The sequence below is a fragment of the Bombina bombina genome, chromosome 6 (genome assembly GCF_027579735.1).
Source record: "Bombina bombina isolate aBomBom1 chromosome 6, aBomBom1.pri, whole genome shotgun sequence".
Lineage (NCBI taxonomy): Eukaryota > Metazoa > Chordata > Amphibia > Anura > Bombinatoridae > Bombina > Bombina bombina.
In genome coordinates this window covers 835,817,297-835,839,271 of record NC_069504.1, presented here as the reverse complement: position 1 = coordinate 835,839,271, position 21,975 = coordinate 835,817,297, and the positions used below count along the sequence as shown (strand labels likewise).

The 21,975-nt window shown below is 39.6% G+C and overlaps 1 protein-coding gene across 7 annotated transcripts in view; it reads left to right on the top strand.

Annotated features, from left to right (window-relative positions):
* AAK1 (AP2 associated kinase 1) overlaps nt 1-21,975 on the top strand; it is a 305,240-nt gene that overhangs the window by 103,937 nt on the left and 179,328 nt on the right. For all 7 annotated transcript variants that reach the window (XM_053718218.1, XM_053718216.1, XM_053718217.1 and 4 more), the window contains one exon: nt 17,890-18,032. In XM_053718218.1, the coding sequence (XP_053574193.1) occupies nt 17,890-18,032 (143 nt within the window). The remainder of the gene's footprint in view (nt 1-17,889; nt 18,033-21,975) is intronic.

Genomic DNA, 21,975 nt, shown 5'->3' with positions numbered 1-21,975 from the left:
ACATCAATCAAGAGATCGTGGTGCCTTCCCTGTGCCCGAATCCTTCAAAGAAGGAACGTCTTCTACACAATCTGGATGTAGTTCGTGCCCTCAAGTTCTACTTGCAGGCAACTAAGGATTTTCGACAAACGTCTTCCCTGTTTGTCGTGTACTCTGGTCAGAGGAGAGGTCATAAGGCTTCGGCTACCTCTCTCTCCTTCTGGCTTCGTAGCATAATTCGTTTAGCCTATGAGACTGCTGGACAGCAGCCTCCTGAAAGAATTACAGCTCATTCTACTAGAGCTGTGGCTTCCACTTGGGCCTTTAAGAATGAGGCCTCTGTTGAACAGATTTGCAAGGCTGCAACTTGGTCTTCGCTTCATACTTTTTCCAAATTTTACAAATTTGACACTTTTGCTTCTTCGGAGGCTATTTTTGGGAGAAAGGTTCTTCAGGCAGTGGTTCCTTCTGTATAATGAGCCTGCCTATCCCTCCCGTCATCCGTGAACTTTTGCTTTGGTATGGTATCCCAGAAGTAATGATGACCCGTGGACTGATCACACATAACAGAAGAAAACATAATTTATGCTTACCTGATAAATTCCTTTCTTCTGTTGTGTGATCAGTCCACGGCCCGCCCTGTTTTTTAAGGCAGGTAAATATCTTTTAAATTATACTCCAGTCACCACTTCACCCTTGGTTTCTCCTTTCTCGTTGATTCTTGGTCGAATGACTGGGAGTGACGTAGAGGGGAGGAGCTATATGCAGCTCTGCTGGGTGAATCCTCTTGCATTTCCTGTTGGGGAGGAGTTATATCCCAGAAGTAATGATGACCCGTGGACTGATCACACAACAGAAGAAAGGAATTTATCAGGTAAGCATAAATTATGTTTTTAAACAACTTGATCTCTAGATTATCTCGCTTATTCTTACCCGACCTAGGATTCTGCCTTAGCCTATCTAGGGGATATTGTGGCGCCATGTTGAAATCTCCCCCTAGGATCAAATATCCCTCAGAATTAACGAGGATTTTTGATTGTAGTGTATCCCAAAATATTGGATCAAATACGTTTGAAGCATAGATGTTGCATAAAGTGTATAGAGTTTTAGCAACTTTAATTTTCAGCATGAAGTATCTCCCCTTTGGGTCTGTAATAGTATGCAGAACTTCATATTCAATTATTTTACCTATCATGATTGCCACTCCTCTTTTCCACTCCATACCTGAGGAGGCAAACACTTCCCTAACCCATGAGGATTTTAGCTTTAGTACCTCATCTACTTTCAAATGGGTTTCCTGCAGAAAATCAGTTAGTATTTATTTTTCTCAGGTGGGAGATGATTGTCTTTTGTTTAATAGAGGAAGTGATACCCCCAATATTCCAGGAAACTATTCCAGTGATACCCCCAATATTCCAGGAAACTATCTTAAACTTATCTTCTCAATCCATCTTTTAAATAAGAGAAGAAAAAAAAAAGTACCCCCCGAGCCTTGAATAACAGCCTTAATGAAGGGTCTGGGGAATAGGATCTTTGTTCAGCTGTTACTCTTAGCATTTAGGTCAGCTACAAATTTTTCTGCCTCTTTGGTAGAATAAAAAAAATACACTTCATCGTTGATAGAGACCTTCAACCTAGCAGGGTAAATTAGTGTGGCACGATAGCCCAGATTAATACGTTTTGTGCAGATTGGGGACAGCTCCTTTCTTTTCCCCTTTAGTTTCAGCAGAGAAGTCCTGAAATAAAAGTATTTTGGATGCCCCCAAATAAATAGGTTGGTTCTTACGGTAATATTGAAACAGAATGACTTTATCCTGAAAATTTTAACAATTTAGCAATAGTTGGTCTTGCTCGCGTATTCTCCTTGGCATCAGTAAATTGCCTGCCGAGCCTGTGTGCTCTTTCTACAACAATTTGTGGGTGTGAAGGAGGGATTTTTAGAAATTAGACTAGAGTCTCCAAAATAAATTTATTCAAATCTTCGTACTGTTTTTCCTCTGGAACCCCAATTATTATAAGATTATTTCTCCTAGAATGATTTTCAAGGTCCTCGATTTTAAGCTGGATTTTGGAAAGTGTTAAGTCAGTAGCCTCAAGTTTAGAACTGGGAATTGGACTGATATCTTCCAAATCCGACACTCTTTCTTATGCCTCTTGCAGCCTGTTTGAAAATTGTCTAATTTTTTTTGTTAAAGATGAGATATCATGCTTAATCTCAAGTTTGAGAATGTCGAATTTAGGAGCCAGAGCTTCAGAGATACTAGCTACCAGTGCATGAGACACACCATGGGGGGTGTAAAATTTTAAGGTTTAGGTGAATTGTAGCTTGGATGAGTATGTAGTGCAGGGGTTGACAAATATGTTTAAAATTTAGGAGCCAAACAGAGGTATTTGTATATAGATATATGGAAAATAACCCAAAAAGTTAGGAGCCAGGGATAAATTTCTAGGGTTTGTCAAGCCTTGATGTAGTGGATGAAGAGTTTGGAGAGGAGAATAATTTCATTCTTAGAACCAGTTAAAGACACCGCTTGGGTCCGTTTTAAAACCCCGCTAAGAGGTTCAACACATTGGTAAAGTCCCATTCCGCAGCTGCAAGCTTTGAGGAGAAGGATACATGAGAAGCCACTAATTTGCTGTGTCCTTTTCAGGATTTCCATGCAAGTGAATTTAACATTGTGTTTTAATAATAAATGGCTATAACAAATGATATTGTTTTATTATTACTATAGACTGTCTTCTTAACAATGGTTTTTCAATGAATATTACATTTGTTGTTTTTAATATACTGAAAGGCAACCACATAAATTACTTGTAATGAATTATTTATTATTGCATTTCAGAAACAAACCAAATGTACCTCTTTGCAATTAACACTTTAAATATTCTTCTAAACGTTAATTTATCTCATTCAATGCAGACAAATTCTGCTCTCCCTTAGGCTCAGATAGACAAAGTTTACAATTCCTTAAAGGGTCACAATAGTCGAAAAATTACGAGTTCTAATTTGTTAGAGCGTGTCATTTTTAAAACTAGCAACCCTGTAACTACTATGAGATTAAAGGGACATGAAACCTAATTTTTTTTCTTTCATGATTCAGATAGAGCATTCAGTTTTAAGCAACTTTCTAATTTAATCCCATCATGAATTTTTTTCTCATTCTCTTTGTATCTTTAATGGAAAAAACAGGAATGTAAGCTTAAAAGCCAGACCATTTCTTTCATGTAATTGGCAAGAGTCCATGAGCTAGTGGCGTATGGTATATACAATCCTACCAGGAGAGGCAAAGTTCTTAAACCTCAAAATGCCTATAAATACACCCCTCACCACACCCAAAACTCGGTTTTACAAACTTTGCCTCCTATGGAGGTGGTGAAGTAAGTTTGTGCTTGATTTTTATGATTTCTTCTGTGATAAGCACTTCTAAGCATTCTGAAGCCCAATTCCTCTCAGAGTACAGTGTTTGTCAGAGGGATGTGTAGAGAGTATCGCCTATTTGATTTTATGGTTTCCCTCACGGGAAATCTTTTCAAGGGTTCTCTGTTATCGGTCATAGGGATTAATCTCCTACCTCCCTTTTCAGATCGACGATATATACTCTTATGTACCATTACCTCTGCTGATAGCTTTCAGTACTGGTTTGGCTATCTGCTATATGTGGATGGGTGTCGTTCGGTAAGTATGTATCATTATTTAAGACACTCTCAGCTATGGTTTGGCGCTTTATTAATATAAAGTTTTAAATATATGTATTTTACTTATATTTGCCATGAGTCAGGTCTGTGTATTTCCCTTTGCAGTCTGGCAGTTTTCTTATGGGAATCATGTTTTAGGATGTCTTACCTGGGGTATAGTCTTTTTTTCAATTTGACTTGTTTTTTCTTAGAAAAACTTGCGGGCAAATTAGGCTCGCGAGGGCGCAAAATGCTTTTATTTATTGCGTCATTCTTGGTGCACAAATCTTTTTTTGGCGCGAATGTGCGTCTGTAATGACACAAGTTCGTCATTTCCTGCGTCTTAGTTGACGCTAGGTTGTTTGGCGCGGAATTTTGTTTATGACACGTCATTTCCGGATGTTTGTTGGCGCCAAAAAAATTCTCAACTTCCTTTTGCGTTGTGCGTCATTCTTGGCGCCAAAAAAAATTAGTTTAATTTTACCTCACTTCCTATATGCTCCTTGCCTTCTTTATGTTCAGAGGGCTATGCTATGTGCTTTTTTTAGCCAATTTTAGCATTTGCATTTTTTCACATTCCTGAAACTGCTATATGTGGAAATAAGATATTTCTGTTTAAATGTTATTTTTTCTTTTACATTTTACAAGATGTCTCAATCTGATCCTGTCTCAGAAGCTGTTGTAGGAACCATGCTGCCTGAACACAGTTCTACCAACGCTAAGTGTATCTGTTGTAAGCTAGTGAAGATTATATCTCCAGCTGTAGTGTGTAACAGTTGTCATGATAAGCTTTTGCATGCAGAAAAGGTTTCTATTAGTGCTAGTACAGTGGCTTTTGCTCCTTCAACATCTAATGTACATGATATCCCTGTTGATATGAAAATTTTATTGCTGAGGCGATACAGAAGGCTATGGCTACTATACCGCCTTCAAATAAACGTAAAAGGTCTTTTAAAACTTCTCATAGTACTGATGAATTATGTAATGACCAGCAACATACTGATATATCCTCCTCTGATGAGGATCTCTCTGATTAAGAAGATCCTACTTCAGACATTGATACTGATAAATCATCTTATCTTTTTAAGATTGAGTATATTTGTTCTTTATTAAAAGAAGTGTTGATAACTTTGGATATTGAGGAGTCTGGTCCTCTTGATAATAAATCCAGTAAATATTCTGTCTATAAACCTCCTGTGTCTACTCCTGAGGTTTTTTTTCCTGTTCCTGATGCTATTTCTGATGTGATTGCTATGGAATGGTCTAAGCCTGGTACTTCTTTTCTTCCTTCTTCAAGGTTTAAAAGGTTGTATCCTTTGCCAGTGGCTAAATTAGAGTTTTGGGAAAAAGTCCCTAAGGTTGAATGGGCTATTTCTACTCTTGCTAAACGTACTACTATTCCTATGGAAGATAGTACTTCTTTTAAGGATCCTTTAGATAGGACAATTGAATCTCATCTAAGAAAAGCTTATCTGCATTCTGGCTATATTCTCAGACCTGCCATTTCTATGGCTGATGTTGCGGCTGCATCAACTTTTTAGTTGGATAGCTTAGCACAACGGGAAAAAGACTCTGATTTGCATAGCATTGTTAGTTTGCTTCAACATGCTAATCATTTTATCTGTGATGCTATTTTTTATATCATCAAGATTAATGTTAAATCTATGTCTTTTGGCTATTTTAGCTAGAAGAGCTTTATGGCTCAAATCATGGAATGCTGACATGGTATCTAAATCTAGGTTACTATCTCTATCATTCCAGGGTAATAATTTGTTTGGCTCCCAGTTGGATTCTATTATTTCCACTATTACTGGGGGGAAGGGAGTTTTTTTGCCTGAAGATAAAAAGTCTAAGGGCTAATCTAAAGCTTCTAATCGGTTTCGTTCCTTTCGTCAGAATAGAGAACAGAAAACCACTCCTTTCCCTAAGGACTCTGGCTCCAATTGGAAGCCACCCTTGAGTTGGAATAAATCCAAGTCTTATAAGAAACCAAAGCCAGCCCCCAAGACTGCATGAAGGTGCGGCCCTTAATCCAGTTCTGCTGGTGGGGGCAGATTGAAATTATTTCAAGACGTTTGGGCAGGTTCCGTTCAGAATCATTGGATTCAGAATATTGTCTCTCAGGGGTATCGAATAGGTTTCAAAATAAGACCTCCTCTGAGAAGATTTTTTTTCTCTCTCATGTACCAAAAAATCCTGTGAAAGCTCAGGCCTTTCTGAAGTGTTTTACATCTAGAACTTTCAGGAGTAATTGTACCAGTTCCAATTCTGGAACAGGGTCTGGGTTTTTATTCAAATCTATTAATTGTCCCGAAGAAGGAAAATTCTTTCAGACAAGTTCTGGATCTGAAGTTTTTTAATCAATTTGTAAGGGTCCCAACTTTCAAGATGTTGACTATAAAGACTATTCTGCCTTTTGTTCAGCAAGGTCATTACATGTCCTCAATAGACTTACAGGATGCGTATCTTCACATTCCGATTCATCCAGACCACTATCGGTTTCTGAGATTCTCTTTTCTAGACAAGCATTACCAATTTGTTGATTTTCCATTTGGCCTAGCAACAGCTCCAAGAATATTTTCAAAGGTTCTCGGTGCCCTTCTATCTGTAATCAGAGAGCAGGGTATTGTAGTGTTTCCTTATTGGACGATATCTTGGTACTGGCTCAATCGTTTCATTTAGCAGAATCTCACACAAATCAACTAGTGTTGTTTCTTCAAAGACATGGTTGGAGGATCAATTTACCAAAGAGTTCCTTGATTCCTCAGACAAGGGTCAACTTTTTAGGTTTCCAGATAGATTTAGTGTCCATGACTCTTTAACAGACAAGAGACAAATGAAATTGGTTTCTGCCTGTTGAAACCTTCAGTCTTGATCATTCCCTTCAGTGGCTATGTGCATGGAAGTTTTAGGTCTCATGACTGCATCATCGGACACGATCCCCTTTGCTCGTTTTCATATGAGACCTTTGCATGCTGAATCAATGGTGCAGGGATTATACTCGGATATCACAGTTGATATACTTAAATCCCAACATTCAACTCTCTCTGTCCTGGTGGTTGGATCATCATCGGATTCTTCAAGGGGCCCCTTTTGTTAGTCCTTCCTGGACTGTAATTTCGACAGATGCATGTCTCACAGGTTGGAGAGCTGTCTGGGGGTCTCTGACAGCACAAAGAGTTTAAAATCCTCAAGAGGCGAGGTTACCAATCAATATTTTAGAACTCCGTGCTATTTTCAGGGCTCTTCAGGCTTGGACTTTATTAAAGAGAGAATCATTCATTCGTTTTCAGACAGACAATATCACAACTGTGGCATATGTCAATCATCAAGGGGGGACTTGCAGTCCTTTAGCGATAAAAGAAGTCTCGGATACTTTCTTGTGCGGAGTCCAACTCCTGTCTAATTTCTGCGATACATATCCTAGGTGTAGACAATTGGGAAGCAGATTATCTCAGTTGTCGGTCTATACATCGAGGGGAGTGGTCTCTCCATCCAGATGTATTTTGTCAGATTGTACAGATGTGGGGTCTCCCCGAAATAGATCTGATTGCTTCCCATCTAAACAAGAAGCTTCCCAGGTACCTTTCCAGGTCCAGGAATCCTCAGGCGGAGATGGTGGATGCGTTAGCAGTTCCTTGGTTTTACCAACCTGCTTAAATTTTTCTGCATCTAGTTCTTCTTCCAAGGGTGATCTCCAAGATCATATTGGAACAATCGCATGTGTTTCTGATAGCGCCAGCATGGCCTCACAGGTTTTGGTATGCGGATCTTGTCCGGATGTCCAGTTGCCATCCTTGGCCACTTCCTTTAAGACCAGACCTTCTGTCTCAAGGGCCGTTTTTCCATCAGGATCTCAAATCGCTTAATTTGAAGGTATGGAAATTGAACGCTTAGTGCTTAGTCATAGAGGTTTCTCTGACTCGGTGATTAATACTATGCTACAGGCTCGTAAGTCTTTTTCAAGGAAGATTTATTATCAAGTTTGGAAAACCTATATTTCATGGTGTTTTTCTCATAAATTCTCCTGGCATTCTTTTAGGAATCCTAGAATTTTACAGTTTCTTCAAGATGGTTTGGATAAAGGTTTGTCTGCAAGTACCTTGAAGGGACAAATCTCTGCTCTTTCTGTTTTATTTCATAGAAAGATTGCTAAACTTCCTGATATTCACTGTTTTGTTCAGGCTTTGGTTCGTATTAAGCCTGTTGTTAAATTAATATCTCCTCCTTGGAGTCTTAATTTGGTTTTGAAGGCTTTGCAGGCTCCTCCTTTTGAGCCTATGCATTCTTTGGATATTAAACTACTTTCTTGGAAAATGTTGTTCCTTTTGGCTATCTCTTCAGCTAGAAGAGTTTCCGAATTGTCTGCTCTCTCTTGTAAATCTCCTTTTCTGATTTCTCTTGTAAGGTGTATCCAGTCCACGGATCATCCATTACTTGTGGGATATTCTCCTTCCCAACAGGAAGTTGCAAGAGGATCACCCACAGCAGAGCTGTCTATATAGCTCCTCCCCTAATTGCCATCCCCAGTCATTCTCTTGCAACTCTCGACAAGCATGGAAGCAGTAAGATAGATGTGGTGAAATATAGTTGTTTTTTCTTCAAATCAAAAATTTGTTATTTTTAAATGGTACCGGAGTTGTACTGTTTTGGTCCCAGGCAGAAAATAGAAGAAGAATCTGCCTGCGGTCTTTAATGATCCTAGCAGGTTATAACTAAGATCCATTGGTGTTCTCACACATAACTGAAGAGAGAGGTAACTTCAGCTGGGGAATGGCGTGCAGGTTACCCTGCTATGAGGTAGGTGCAGTTTAAAATTTTTCTAGAGGAATGTAAATGCTAGAAAATGCTGCTGATACCAGATTTACTTAAGGTAAGCCTGATTACAGTGATTTAATAGCGACTGGTATCATGCTTACTGTCAGAGGTAATACTCTTATTATCTTTCAATATAAAACGTTTGCTGGGAGTGTTTAAACGTTTCTATATATGTTTTGGTGATAAAACTTTATTGGGGCCTAGTTTTTTTCCACATGGCTGGCTTAAATTTGCCTAGAAACAGTTTTCTTAGGCCTCTCACTGTGTAGACATGAGTGGGAGGGGCCTATTTTAGCGCTTCATTGCGCAGTAACTTTTGCAGACTAAGACATCCAGCTTCCCTCAAGAAGTCTCCTGAATGTTATAGGACCTCTCTAAAGGGCTTTTAGGCTTTCCAAAGTCGTTTGTATGGGAAGGTAGGGCCACAGCAGAGCTGTGGCAGGTTGTTGTGACTGTTAAAAAACGTCTATATCGTTTTTTGTATCCGTTTTTTTAAACTAAGGGGTTAATCATCCATTTGCAAGTGGGTGCAATGCTCTGTTAGGTTATTATACACACTGTAAACATTTCGTTTGATTTACTGCTTTTTTTCACTGTTTTTCAAATTCTGACCTTTTTTATTTTTCTTAAAGGCACAGTACCGTTTTTATTTTTTGCTTGTTAACTTGCTTTAAAGTGTTTTCCAAGCTTGCTGGTCTCATTGCTAGTCTGTTTAAACATGTCTGACATAGAGGAAACTCCTTGTTCATTATGTTTAGAAGCCATGGTGGAACCCCCTCTTAGAATGTGTACCAAATGTACTGATTTCACTTTATGTAATAAAGACCATATTCTGTCTTTTAAAAATTTTATCACCAGAGGAATCTGACGAGGGGGAAGTTATGCCGACTAACTCGCCCCACGTGTCAGAACCTTTACATTCCGCTCAAGGGACTCACGCTCAAGAGGCGCCAAGTACATCTAGTGCGCCCATGGCGTTTACTTTACAAGACATGGCGGCAGTCATGGATAATACACTGTCAGCGGTATTATCCAGACTACCTGGGTTTCGAAGAAATACAGAGATTACTGACGCTTTAAGAGCTATGTCTGATACCCCCTCACAATATGCAGAAGCTGAGGAAGGAGAGCTTCTTTCGGTGGGTGATTTTTCTGACTCAGGGAAGAGGATTCAACCTGATTCTGAAATATCTACATTTACATTTAAGCTTGAACACCTCCGCGTGTTGCTCAGGGAGGTTTTAGCTGCTCTGAATGACTGTGATACAATTGCAGTGCCAGAGAAATTGTGTAGATTGGATAAATAATATGCAGTACCTGTTTACAATGATGTGTTTCCAATACCTAAAAGGTTTACAGAAATTATTACTAAGGAATGGGATAGACCAGGTGTGCCGTTCTCTCGCCCTCCTATTTTTAAGAGAATGTTTCCAATAGAAACCGCCACATGGGACTTATGGCAAACGGTCCCTAAGGTGGAGGGAGCAGTTTCTACACTTGCTAAGCGTACTACTATCCCTGTCGAGGACAGTTGTGCTTTCTTAGATCCAATGGATAAAAAGTTAGAGGGTTACCTTAAGAAAATGTTTATTCAACAAGGTTTTATCCTACAGCCCCTTGCATGCATTGCCTCAGTCACTGCTGCTGCGGCCTTCTGGTTTGAGTCTCTGGAAGAGGCTTTACAAGTAGAGACCCCATTGGATGATATACTTGACAAGCTTAGAGCACTTAAGCTAGCCAATTCTTTTGTTTCTGATGCCATTGTTCATTTGACTAAACTAACGGCTAAGAATTCTGGTTTTGCTATCCAGGCGTGGAGGGCGCTATGGCTTAAATCCTGGTCAGCTGACGTTACTTCAAAGTCTAAGCTGCTTAATATTCCCTTCAAGGGGCAGACCCTGTTCGGGCCTGATTTGAAGGAGATCATTTCTGATATCACTGGAGGAAAAGGTCATGCCCTTCCTCAAGATAGGTCCAAATCAAGGGCCAAACAGTCTAATTTCCGTGCCTTTCGGAACTTCAAGGCGAGTGCGGCATCAACTCCCTCTAATACAAAACAAGAGGGAACTTTTGCCCAGTCCAAGTCGGTCTGGAGACCTAACCAGACTTGGAACAAAGGTAAGCAGGCCAAAAAGCGTTGGAAATTGTATCCCAGGGATATCTTCTGGACTTCAAAGCTTCTCCTCCAAAAGGGAGATTTCACCTTTCACAATTATCTGCAAACCAGGTAAAGAGAGAGGCATTTTTACACTGTGTTCAAGACCTCCAAATTATGGGAGTGATCCATCCAGTTCCAAAGGAGGAACAGGGACAAGGATTCTATTCAAATCTCTTTGTGGTTCCCAAAAAGAAGGGAACCTTCAGACCAATCTTAGATCTCAAGATCTTAAACAAATTTCTCAGGGTCCCATCATTCAAGATGGAGACTATTCGTACCATCCTGCCTATGATCCAGGAGGGTCAATACATGACTACAGTGGATTTAAAGGATGCTTATCTTCACATTCCGATACACAAAGATTATCATCGGTTTCTCAGGTTTGCCTTCCTAGACAGGCATTACCAGTTTGTAGCTCTTCCCTTTGGGTTAGCTACAGCCCCAAGAATCTTTACGAAGGTTCTGGGGTCACTTCTGGCGGTCCTAAGGCCGCGGGGCATAGCAGTAGCCCCTTATTTAGACGACATTCTGATACAGGCGTCAAATTTCCAAATTGCCAAGTCTCATACGGACATAGTTCTGGCATTTCTGAGGTTGCATGGGTGGAAAGTGAACGAAGAAAAGAGTTCTCTATCCCCTCTCACAAGAGTCTCCTTTCTGGGAACTCTAATAGACTCTGTAGAAATGAGGATTTACCTGACAGAGACCAGGTTATCAAAACTTCTAAATTCCTGCCGTGTTCTTTATTCCACTTCTCGCCCTTCGGTGGCTCAGTGTATGGAAGTAATCGGCTTAATGGTAGCAGCAATGGATATAGTACCGTTTGCCCGTCTACATCTCAGACCGCTGCAACTCTGCATGCTCAGTCAGTGGAATGGGGATTACACAGATTTGTCCCCTCTACTAAATCTGGATCAAGAGACCAGGGATTCTCTTCTCTGGTGGCTATCTCGGGTCCATCTGTCCAAAGGTATGACCTTTTGCAGGCCAGATTGGACAATAGTAACGACAGATGCCAGCCTTCTGGGCTGGGGGGCAGTCTGGAACTCCCTGAAGGCTCAGGGATCGTGGACTCAGGAGGAGACCCTCCTCCCAATAAACATTCTGGAACTAAGAGCGATATTCAATGCTCTTCAAGCTTGGCCTCAGCTAGCGACAATGAGGTTCATCAGATTTCAGTCGGACAACATCACGACTGTGGCTTACATCAACCATCAAAGGGGAACAAGGAGTTCCCTAGCGATGTTGGAGGTTTCAAAGATAATTAGTTGGGCAGAGATTCACTCTTGCCACCTATCAGCTATCCATATCCCAGGTGTAGAGAACTGGGAGGCGGATTTTCTAAGTCGACAGACTTTTCATCCGGGGGAGTGGGAACTCCATCCGGAGGTATTTGCACAATTGGTTCAACGTTGGGGCGAACCAGAACTGGATCTCATGGCGTCTTGTCAGAACGCCAAACTTCCTTGTTACGGATCCAGGTCCAGGGACCCCAAGGCAACGCTGATAGATGCTCTAGCAGCGCCTTGGTCCTTCAACCTGGCTTATGTGTTTCCACCGTTTCCTCTGCTCCCTCGTCTGATTGCCAAAATCAAGCAGGAGAGAGCATCGGTGATCTTGATAGCGCCTGCGTGGCCACGCAGGACTTGGTATGCCGATCTGGTGGACATGTCATCCCTTTCACCATGGATTCTGCCTCTGAGACAGGACCTTCTACTTCAGGGTCCTTTCAACCATCCAAATCTAATTTCTCTGAGACTGACTGCCTGGAGATTGAACGCTTGATTTTATCAAAGCGTGGCTTCTCCGAGTCAGTTATTGATACCTTAATTCAGGCACGAAAGCCTGTCACCAGGAAAATCTATCATAAGATATGGCGTAAATATATATTGGTGTGAATCCAAGGGTTACTCATGGAGTAAAGTCAGGATTCCCAGGATATTATCTTTTCTCCAAGAAGGATTGGGGAAAGGATTGTCAGCTAGTTCCTTAAAGAGACAGATTTCTGCTCTGTCTATTCTGTCAAGCGTCTGGCGGATGTTCCAGACGTTCAAGCATTTTGTCAGGCTTTAGTTAGAATCAAGCCTGTGTTTAAACCTGTTGCTCCACCATGGAGTTTAAATTTGGTTCTTAAAGTTCTTCAGGGGGTTCCGTTTGAACCTCTTCATTCCATAGATATCAAACTTTTATCTTGGAAAGTTCTTTTTTTGGTAGCTATTTCCTCGGCTCGTAGAGTTTCCCAGTTATCTGCCTTACAATGTGATTCTCCTTTTCTGATCTTCCATGCAGATGAGGTAGTTTTGCGTACCAAACCTGGGTTTTTACCTAAGGTGGTATCTAATAAGAATATCAATCTGGAGATTGTGGTTCCGTCATTGTGTCCAAATCCTTCTTCAAAGAAGGAAAGTCTATTACACAATCTTGACGTGGTTCGTGCTTTGACAAAATTCTTTAGTAGCTTGTAAATAATACTTCAAACATCTGCTTTGTTTGTTGTCTACTCTGGACAGAGGAAAGGCCAAAAGGCTTCGGCAACTTCTCTTTCGCTTTGGCTAAGAAGTATAATACGCTTAGCTTATGAGACTGCTGGCCAGCAGCCTCCTGAAAGGATTACAGCTCATTCTACTAGAGTTGTGGCTTCCACATGGGCCTTTAAAAATGAGGCTTCTGTTGAACAGATTTGCAAGGCGGCGACTTGGTCTTCGCTTCATACTTTTTCAAAATTTTATAAATTTGATACTTTTGCTTCTTCGGAGGCTATTTTTGGGAGAAAGTTTTTACAGGCAGTGGTACCTTCCGTTAAAGTACCTGCCTCGTCCCTCCCTTCATCCGTGTACTTTAGCTTTGGTATTGGTATCCCACAAGTAATGGATGATCCGTGGACTGGATACACCTTACAAGAGAAAACATAATTTATGTTTACCTGATAAATGTATTTCTCTTGTGGTGTATCCAGTCCACGGCACGCCCTGTTATTTTAAGGCAGGTATTTTTTAACTTTACACTACAGTCACCACTGCACCCTATGTTTTCTCCTTTCTCTTGCTTGTCTTCGGTCGAATGACTGGAGATGGCAGTTAGGGGAGGAGCTATATAGACAGCTCTGCTGTGGGTGATCCTCTTGCAACTTCCTGTTGGGAAGGAGAATATCCCACAAGTAATGGATGATCCGTGGACTGGATACACCACAAGAGAAATAAATTTATCAGGTAAGCATAAATTATGTTTTTCCATCAGGATAAGGCTATTTTGCGGACTTCGTTTAAATTTCTTCCTAAGGTTGTGAATTCTAACAACATTAGTAGGGAAATTGTTGTTTCTTCCTAATCCTAAGAATACTCTTAAAAGATCTTTACATTCTTTGGATGTTGTAAGAGCTTTGAAATATGTCGAAGCTACTGAAGATTTCAGGAAGACTTCTAGTCTATTTGTTGTTTTTTTCTGGTCCTAGGAAAGGTCAGAAAGCCTCTGCCATTTCTTTGGCATCTTCGTTAAAGCTTTTGATTCACAAGGCTTATCTGGAGGCAGGACAGTCTCCGCCTCAGAGAATTACAGCTCATTCTACTAGATCAGTCGCCACTTCTTGGGCTTTTAAGAATGAAGCTTCGGTTGATCAGATTTGCAAAGCAGCAACTTGGTCTTCTTTGCATACATTTACTAAATTTTACCATTTTGATGTATTTGCTTCTTCTGAAGCAGTCTTTGGTAGAAAAGTTCTTCAGGCAGCTGTCTCAGTTTGATTCTTCTGCTTATGATTTAAGTTTTTTTTCTTGAAATTTATGAGAGACTTATTTTTTTGAGAATTTAATTTTTTTCAGCGGAAATAGCTGTTTTTATTTTATCCCTCCCTTTCTAGTGACTCTTCTGTGGTCTCCCACATCTTGGGTATTTTTATTCCATACGTCACTAACTCATGGACTCTTGCCAATTACTTAAAAGAAAACATAATTTATGTAAGAACTTACCTGATAAATGAATTTCTTTCATATGGGCAAGAGTTCATGAGGCCCACCCTTTTTATGGTGGTTATGATTTTTGTATAAAAAGCAAAATTTTATTTCCAGTTCCTCTTTTTGTATGCTTTTTTACTCCTTATTTTTTCACCCCACTACTTGACTATTCGTTAAACTGAATTGTGGGTGTGGTGAGGGGTATATTTATAGGCATTTTGAGGTTTGGGAAACTTTGCCCCTCCTGGTAGGATTGTATATCCCATACTTCACTAGCTCATGGACTCTTGCCAATACGAAAGAAATTAATTTATCAGGTAAGTTCTTACATAAATTATGTTTTTTTGGTTCAGTATACTGGGTAGTGCTTGCTGATTATATATATATATATATATATATATATATATATATATATATATATATATATATATATATATATATATATATATATATATATATATATGTCTCTCTCTATCTCTCTCTATCTCTATTTCCATGTTTTTCATTTATAAATAATTGGGTGTTTTGATCAGAAATTTAATTTTGATCTATCAAATAACTTAAGGACACAGTAATATTTCAGTAGTGAAATTAGGTTTATTGGATTAACAGAAAATGTGCAATATGCATCAAAATGAAATTAGGTGCATAAATTTGGGCACCCTTATTTTGTTGATTTGAATACCTGTAACTTCCTAGCACTGATTAATTGGAACACACAATTGGTTTGGTGAGCCCATTAAACCTTGAACTTCATAGACAGGTGCACCCAATCATGAGAAAATGTATTTAAGGTGACCAATTGCAAGTTGTTTTTCACTTTGACTCTCTACTCTCAAGAGTGGCAACATGGGGGCCTCAAAACAACTCTCAAATGACCTGAAAACAAAGATTGTTCATCATTGTGGTTTAGGGGAAGGCTACAAAAAGCTATCACAGAGATTTAAGCTGTCAGTGTCCACTGTGAGGAACATAGTGAGGAAATTGAAGCCTTTTCTGCACACACGCCACAAACAGAGTCGCTTGAGGTATGCAAACGCACATTTGGACAAGCCAGCTTCATTTTGGAAGAAGGTGCTGTGGACTGATGAAACAAAGATCAAGTTATTTGGTCATAACAAGGGGCGTTGTGCATGGCGGCAAAAGAATACAGCGTTCCAAGACAAACACTTGCTACCCACAGTAAAATTTGGTGGATGTTCCATCATGCTGTGGGGCTGTGTGACTAGTGCCGGTACTGGGAATCTTGTTAAAGTTGAGGGTCGCATGGATTCCACTCAATATCAGCAGATACTTGAGAATAATGTTGAGGAATCAGTCACAAAGTTGAAGTTATGCCGGGGCTGGATATTTCAACAAGACGACGACCCAAAACACTGTTTAAAATCTACTCTGGCATTTATGCAGAGGAACAAGTAAAATGTTCTGGAATGGCCATCCCAGTCCCCAGACCTGAATATCATTGAAAATCTGTGGAGTGATTTGAAGCGGGCTGTCCATGCTTGGAAACCCTCAGACCTAACTGAACTGGAGATGTTTTGCAAGGAGGAATGGTCCAAAATACCTGAATCCAGACACTCATTACAGGCTATAGGAAGCGTCTAGAATCTGTTATTTCTGCTAAAGGAGGCTCTACTAAATATTGATGCAATATTTCTTTTGGGGTGCCCAAATTTATGCTCCTGTCTAATTTCGTTTTGCACATTTTCTGTTAATCTAATAAACCTCATTTCACTACTGAAATATTACTGTGTCCTTCAGTTATTTGATAGATCAAAATGAAATTGCTGATCCAAACACCCAATTATTTATAAATGAAATTCATGGAAATTGTCGGGTGCCTAAACTTTTGCATACGACTGTGTGTGTGTGTGTATGTGTGTGTGTGTGTGTGTGTGTGTATATATATATATATATATATATATATATATATATATATATATATATATATATATATACAGTATATATAAACACAGTATATATACACAGTATATGTGTATATATATATATGTGTATATATATATATATATATATATATATATATCCTCATCCACTTGTTTATTATGAACATTATGATTTAAAAAAAAAACTAACTGCTTAGGGAAATGAGATATAGGGAAATCCTTGTTGACTTTGCTTCAAGGTTATACATTTTGTAATTCTGCCCTAATACCCAAGACATTGAGAGAATTGACTTTCTACAACCACACAACCAATATAACAGATGTTTTTCTTATCCAATAATTCATTTTACTTAATGTTCGCAAATTATTCTAATTGGTTTATACTGCAGTATATATTTTTTAGTAAATTTTGTAAATGTATCACACATAAGTCTCAATTTATCATGCAGCAGCCAGTGGACATGGTTCCCAGTTAGGAGTGCTAGTTCACCCCACTCAAATAATTTCAATGTCAATCACATCAGACGTAAAATTTTAAGAGGATTTTAACAGTGTTTACCTCATGTTCTCACTCAAATAAAAACTTTTCCTGGGCTTTAGCGCCGTTAGGATGGCATGGAATGTTTTAGCCGTTTAGCTGTCCTGAAGCCATAGTTGCTTGGTAAATATTATTGTGGGCTGGAGGGCGTGCCTAGCGCCATAGGCACTCCCCCCTGACCTGATCCCATCTTTGAAAACACACAATCGCATGAACGATTGCAGGATTTCAATTTGTTTACATTAGAATTTGGTTCCGATGTAGACAAAGTAGCTCAGTCAGGAAAGGGTTAAATGCTGCTCTTTCATATGTATGATAGATAATATTTGAGTAGAGTGTCCCTTTAATTGATTTTTGTCTGGGGTTTTTGCAGGTTATTTATTAGGAGCATGGTCTTTCCCAAATTTTTGTTGTTGACTAAAATTTCAGATTGAGTCATAGCTTTTGATATTTTTGTAATATACTTAATCTATGTTACTTAGGGCCTGATATTCAAAACGTCGCCAGCATGGAGAGATATTGCATACAATCTTTGGGATTTTTTTAAGACCTTGTACTGAAATGTAGGAGTCTCTGTCTCACATAAAGAACACTACATAGCAACATAAACACTTCTCAAGATAAAATTTGTGTTTCTAATTTTTTTTGAAGGGCCTCGCCATACTGAGAAGACTTCTTAGATCATCCTGCCTGAGTTTGAGGTTTTGAATATCAGGCCCTTAGTGTACCTGATAATAATCTGGGTATTGTGGGTACCATTTGTTATCTTTGGGTTGTTTACAGTTTACCCTGCAAAATGCTTACTTTTCTGGTAGTGTTTTTTGACCATTATAAAAATTTAGGAGCTTTTCTTTTTGGTTTCTACAGGAGGTCAGGTGGTGAACCTAATGAACCAACGTCTGCAGACAGGGTTCACAGAAAGTGAAGTTCTCCAGATCTTTTGTGACACCTGTGAGGCTGTGGCTCGACTCCACCAGTGCAAGACTCCAATCATCCACCGTGATCTTAAGGTGCCAGAATCAGTTCTAACCAGAATCAGTTCTAATATATTGGTTTTGTTTTTCTTTCAGCATGGGTTTCTTTTAAAATGAAACTTTGTTTGGAAATGGGGGGGGGGGGCTACAGTTTGGTTGGCATCAAAAAAGGAGAACTGATGTCCTAAAGGATGGGCTTCTACTTAACTACTTAACACATATTTGATTATGCATCCTCTGTTAGATGTTCTTGCCACACCCATGAGGAACAAAATCCATGCGGTACAGCACTGAGGTAATGGGTGGTGCAAGCTGTAGGGGTACCACACAAATCCCCAATAATATAACACAGTCCAGAAAAAACAGCAGCAGTCACCACTTATACAAAACTTACATCTTTATTGGGACTTCAAAGAAAATAAAAGACAACGCTTCGGAACCTCTAGTCGTTAGTCATGTCAATGCTAAGGACTAGTGGTCCGAAACGTTGTCTTTTCTTTTCCTTGAAGTCCCAATAAAGATGGAAGCTTTTGTATAAGTGGTGAGTGCTGCTATTTTTTCTGGACCACACCCATGAGGAACCTTGTTTGATGAGAGGTCCTACGTTTTTTTAAAATCTGTCTTTGTCTGCACTACATGCAATGGGACAACAAAAATGTAATGTGTCACCTTGGCCAATCTTCACCATCCAATGCAATAAATTGTACCTACATTTATCATCTAGGGAAATAACCAAATCCCTTTTACACTGTGTAACAACACAGCTTTTGGAATTAACATTCTGCAGATATCTTAAGCAGTGTAAATCTGCCTTTACTTGCTGTGCAAAATGTTATGATTCTTTACCACAGCAGGTCTCATGTATGTTACTGCACAGGACATAATCAAGCTGGTTTAATTGCAGCATCTGTTGTTGCTAGCCAAGTGTCGTCTGATTTCTAAATGTGCCTGACGCACCAATTACAGACATAAACAAAGCGCTAATTAACAGCTCCTGGGGAATAAATGAAGAACACTGTGCGGTTTGAGACATTGTCAAATGATAGAATGATGCAGAATTCAATAAAGAGAGGTAGGAATAGGAACATTCATATTTTAAGGTGTTTTGAATCCTTTTCCTGTTTTGTGTTAATGGAATTTTACTAAGCCCTTAAAGGGACAGTAACCCCTTTTCTACCAGCAAATTCAGAGAAAAACTTGGCCAAAGTACCAGAGAATTGTTAGCATTTTTGCTATAATTTTTTTTTATTTGTCTATTTAACCCCTTAATGACCGAGGACGTGCAGGGTACGTCCTCAAAAAAAAGGCAGTTAACGCCTGAGAACGTACCCTGCACGTCCTCGGTGTGGAAAGCAGCTGGAAGCGATCCTGCTCGCTTCCAGCTGCTTTCCGGTTATTGCAGTGATGCCTCGATATGGAGGCATCCTGCAATAACCTTACATGGCCATCCGATGCAGAGAGAGCCACTCTGTGGCCCTCTCTGCACCGGACATCGATGGCCGGTATCGTTGGTGGGTGGGAGCCGACTTGGGAGGCGGGTGGGCGGCCATCGGTGTGCTGTGTTAAGTCACGGGGGTGGGATCGGGGGCGGCACCGCCGGGGGCACGCACGGACGGGTGGGAACCGCTACACTACGGAAAAATTTTTAAGTAATAATTGGCCTAATCTTGTTTGTGCAAAAGCACAAAAAGAGATCGTGGAGGGGTGGGGGGTTGGTTTTGTGTGGGGGGAAGCTACACTACAGAAATGCTTACAAAAATAAAAATAAAAACATTTTTTCTTCTAAACTGGGTACTGGCAGACAGCTGCCAGTACCCAAGATGGCGCCTATCAAGTTAGAGTGGGAGGGTTATAGAGCTGTTTGGAGGGGGGGGGGTCAGTGAGGATGGGGGCTAAGGGGGGATCGTACACAGCAGCATATTTAAAAAAAAAATATATATATATATAGCTTTTATTTTAGTACTGGCAGACTTTCTGCCAGTACTTAAGATGGCGGGGACAATTGTGGGGTGGGGGAGGGAAGAGAGCTGTTTGGGAGGGATCAGGGGGTCTGATGTTTCAGGTGGGAGGCTGAGCTCTACACTAAATCTAATATTAACCCTGCAAGCTACCTAATTAACCCCTTCAATGCTAGCCATAATACACGTGTGATGCGCAGCGGCATTTAGCGGCCTTCTAAATACCAAAAAGCAAAGCCAAAGCCATATATGTCTGCTATTTCTGAACAAAGGGGATCCCAGAGAAGCATTTACAACCATTTGTGCCATAACTGCACAAGCTGTTTGTAAATGATTTCAGTGAGAAACCTAAAATTGTGAAACATTTTACGTTTTTTTTTAATTTGATTGCATTTGGCGGTGAAATGATGGCATGAAATATACCAAAATGGGCCTAGATCAATACTTGGGGTTGTCTACTACACTAAACTAAAGCTAAAATTACCCCAAAAAGCTCCCTACATGCTCCCTAATTAACCCCTTCACTGCTGGGCATAATACACGTGTGGTGCGCAGTGGCATTTAGTGGCATTCTAATTACCAAAAAGCAACACCAAAGCCATATAAGTCTGCTATTTCTGAACAAAGGGGATCCCAGAGAAGAATTTACAACCATTTATGCCATAATTGCACAAGCTGTTTGTAAATAATTTCAGTGAGAAACCTAAAGTTTGTGAAAAAATTTGTGAAAAAGTGAACGATTTTTTTTATTTGATCGCATTTGGCGGTGAAATGGTGGCATGAAATATACCAAAATGGGCCTAGATCAATACTTTGGGATGTCTACTAAAATAAAATATATACATGTCAAGGGATATTCAGGTATTCCTGAAAGATATTAGTGTTCTAATGTAACTAGCGCTAATTTTGAAAAAAAATGGTTTGGAAATAGCAAAGTGCTACTTGTATTTATGGCCCTATAACTTGCAAAAAAAGTAAAGAACATGTAAACATTAGGTATTTCTAAACTCAGGACAAAATTTAGAAACTATTTAGCATGGGTGTTTTTTGGTGGTTGTAGAAATGTAACAGATTTTGGGGGTCAAAGTTAGAAAAAGTGTTTTTTTTTTCAATTTTTCCTCATATTTTATAATTTTTTTATAGTAAATTATAAGATATGATGAAAATAATGGTATCTTTAGAAAGTCCATTTAATGGCGAGAAAAACGGTATATAATATGTGTGGGTACAGTAAAGGAGTAAGAGGAAAATTACAGCTAAACACAAACACCGCAGAAATGTAAAAATAGCCTTGGTCCCAAACGGACAGAAAATGGAAAAGTGCTGCGGTCATTAAGGGGTTAAACAATATATATAATTTCAAAATAGACAACCCAAAGTATTGATATAGGCCCATTTTGGTATATTTCTTGACTTTATTTGGCTGCCAAACACGATCATATAAAAAAAATTGTTACATTTTTTTGCAAACTTTGGATTTTTCACTGACATTATTTACACACAACTACTGCAGTCATAAGGCTATAAAAGCTTGTCTGAGGACTCCTATGTTCAGAAACAGCAGACATGTATGGTTTTGCCTATGGTTTTTGGCAATTATAAGGCCAATAATTGCAGCTGCACACTAAAATGTTCTGAAAATCCTGGCAGTGAAAGGGTTAATCAGTTAGCTTATAAGGTTAATTTGTGCTGTAGTGTAGAAATGACACTACCAATTTACACCTCCACCACACCCTGATCCTTACATGATCCCCCCAAAACAGCTCTCTTTCCCCCCTCACTGGTCACCACCATCTTAGGTACTGGCAGACAGTCTGACAGTATGCCGTTTCTTTCATGTAATTAGCAAGAGTCCATGAGCTAGTGACGTATGGGATATACATTCCTACCAGGAGGGGCAAAGTTTCCCAAACCTCAAAATGCCTATAAATACACCCCTCACCACACCCACAATTCAGTTTTACAAACTTTGCCTCCGATGGAGGTGGTGAAGTAAGTTTGTGCTAGATTCTACGTTGATA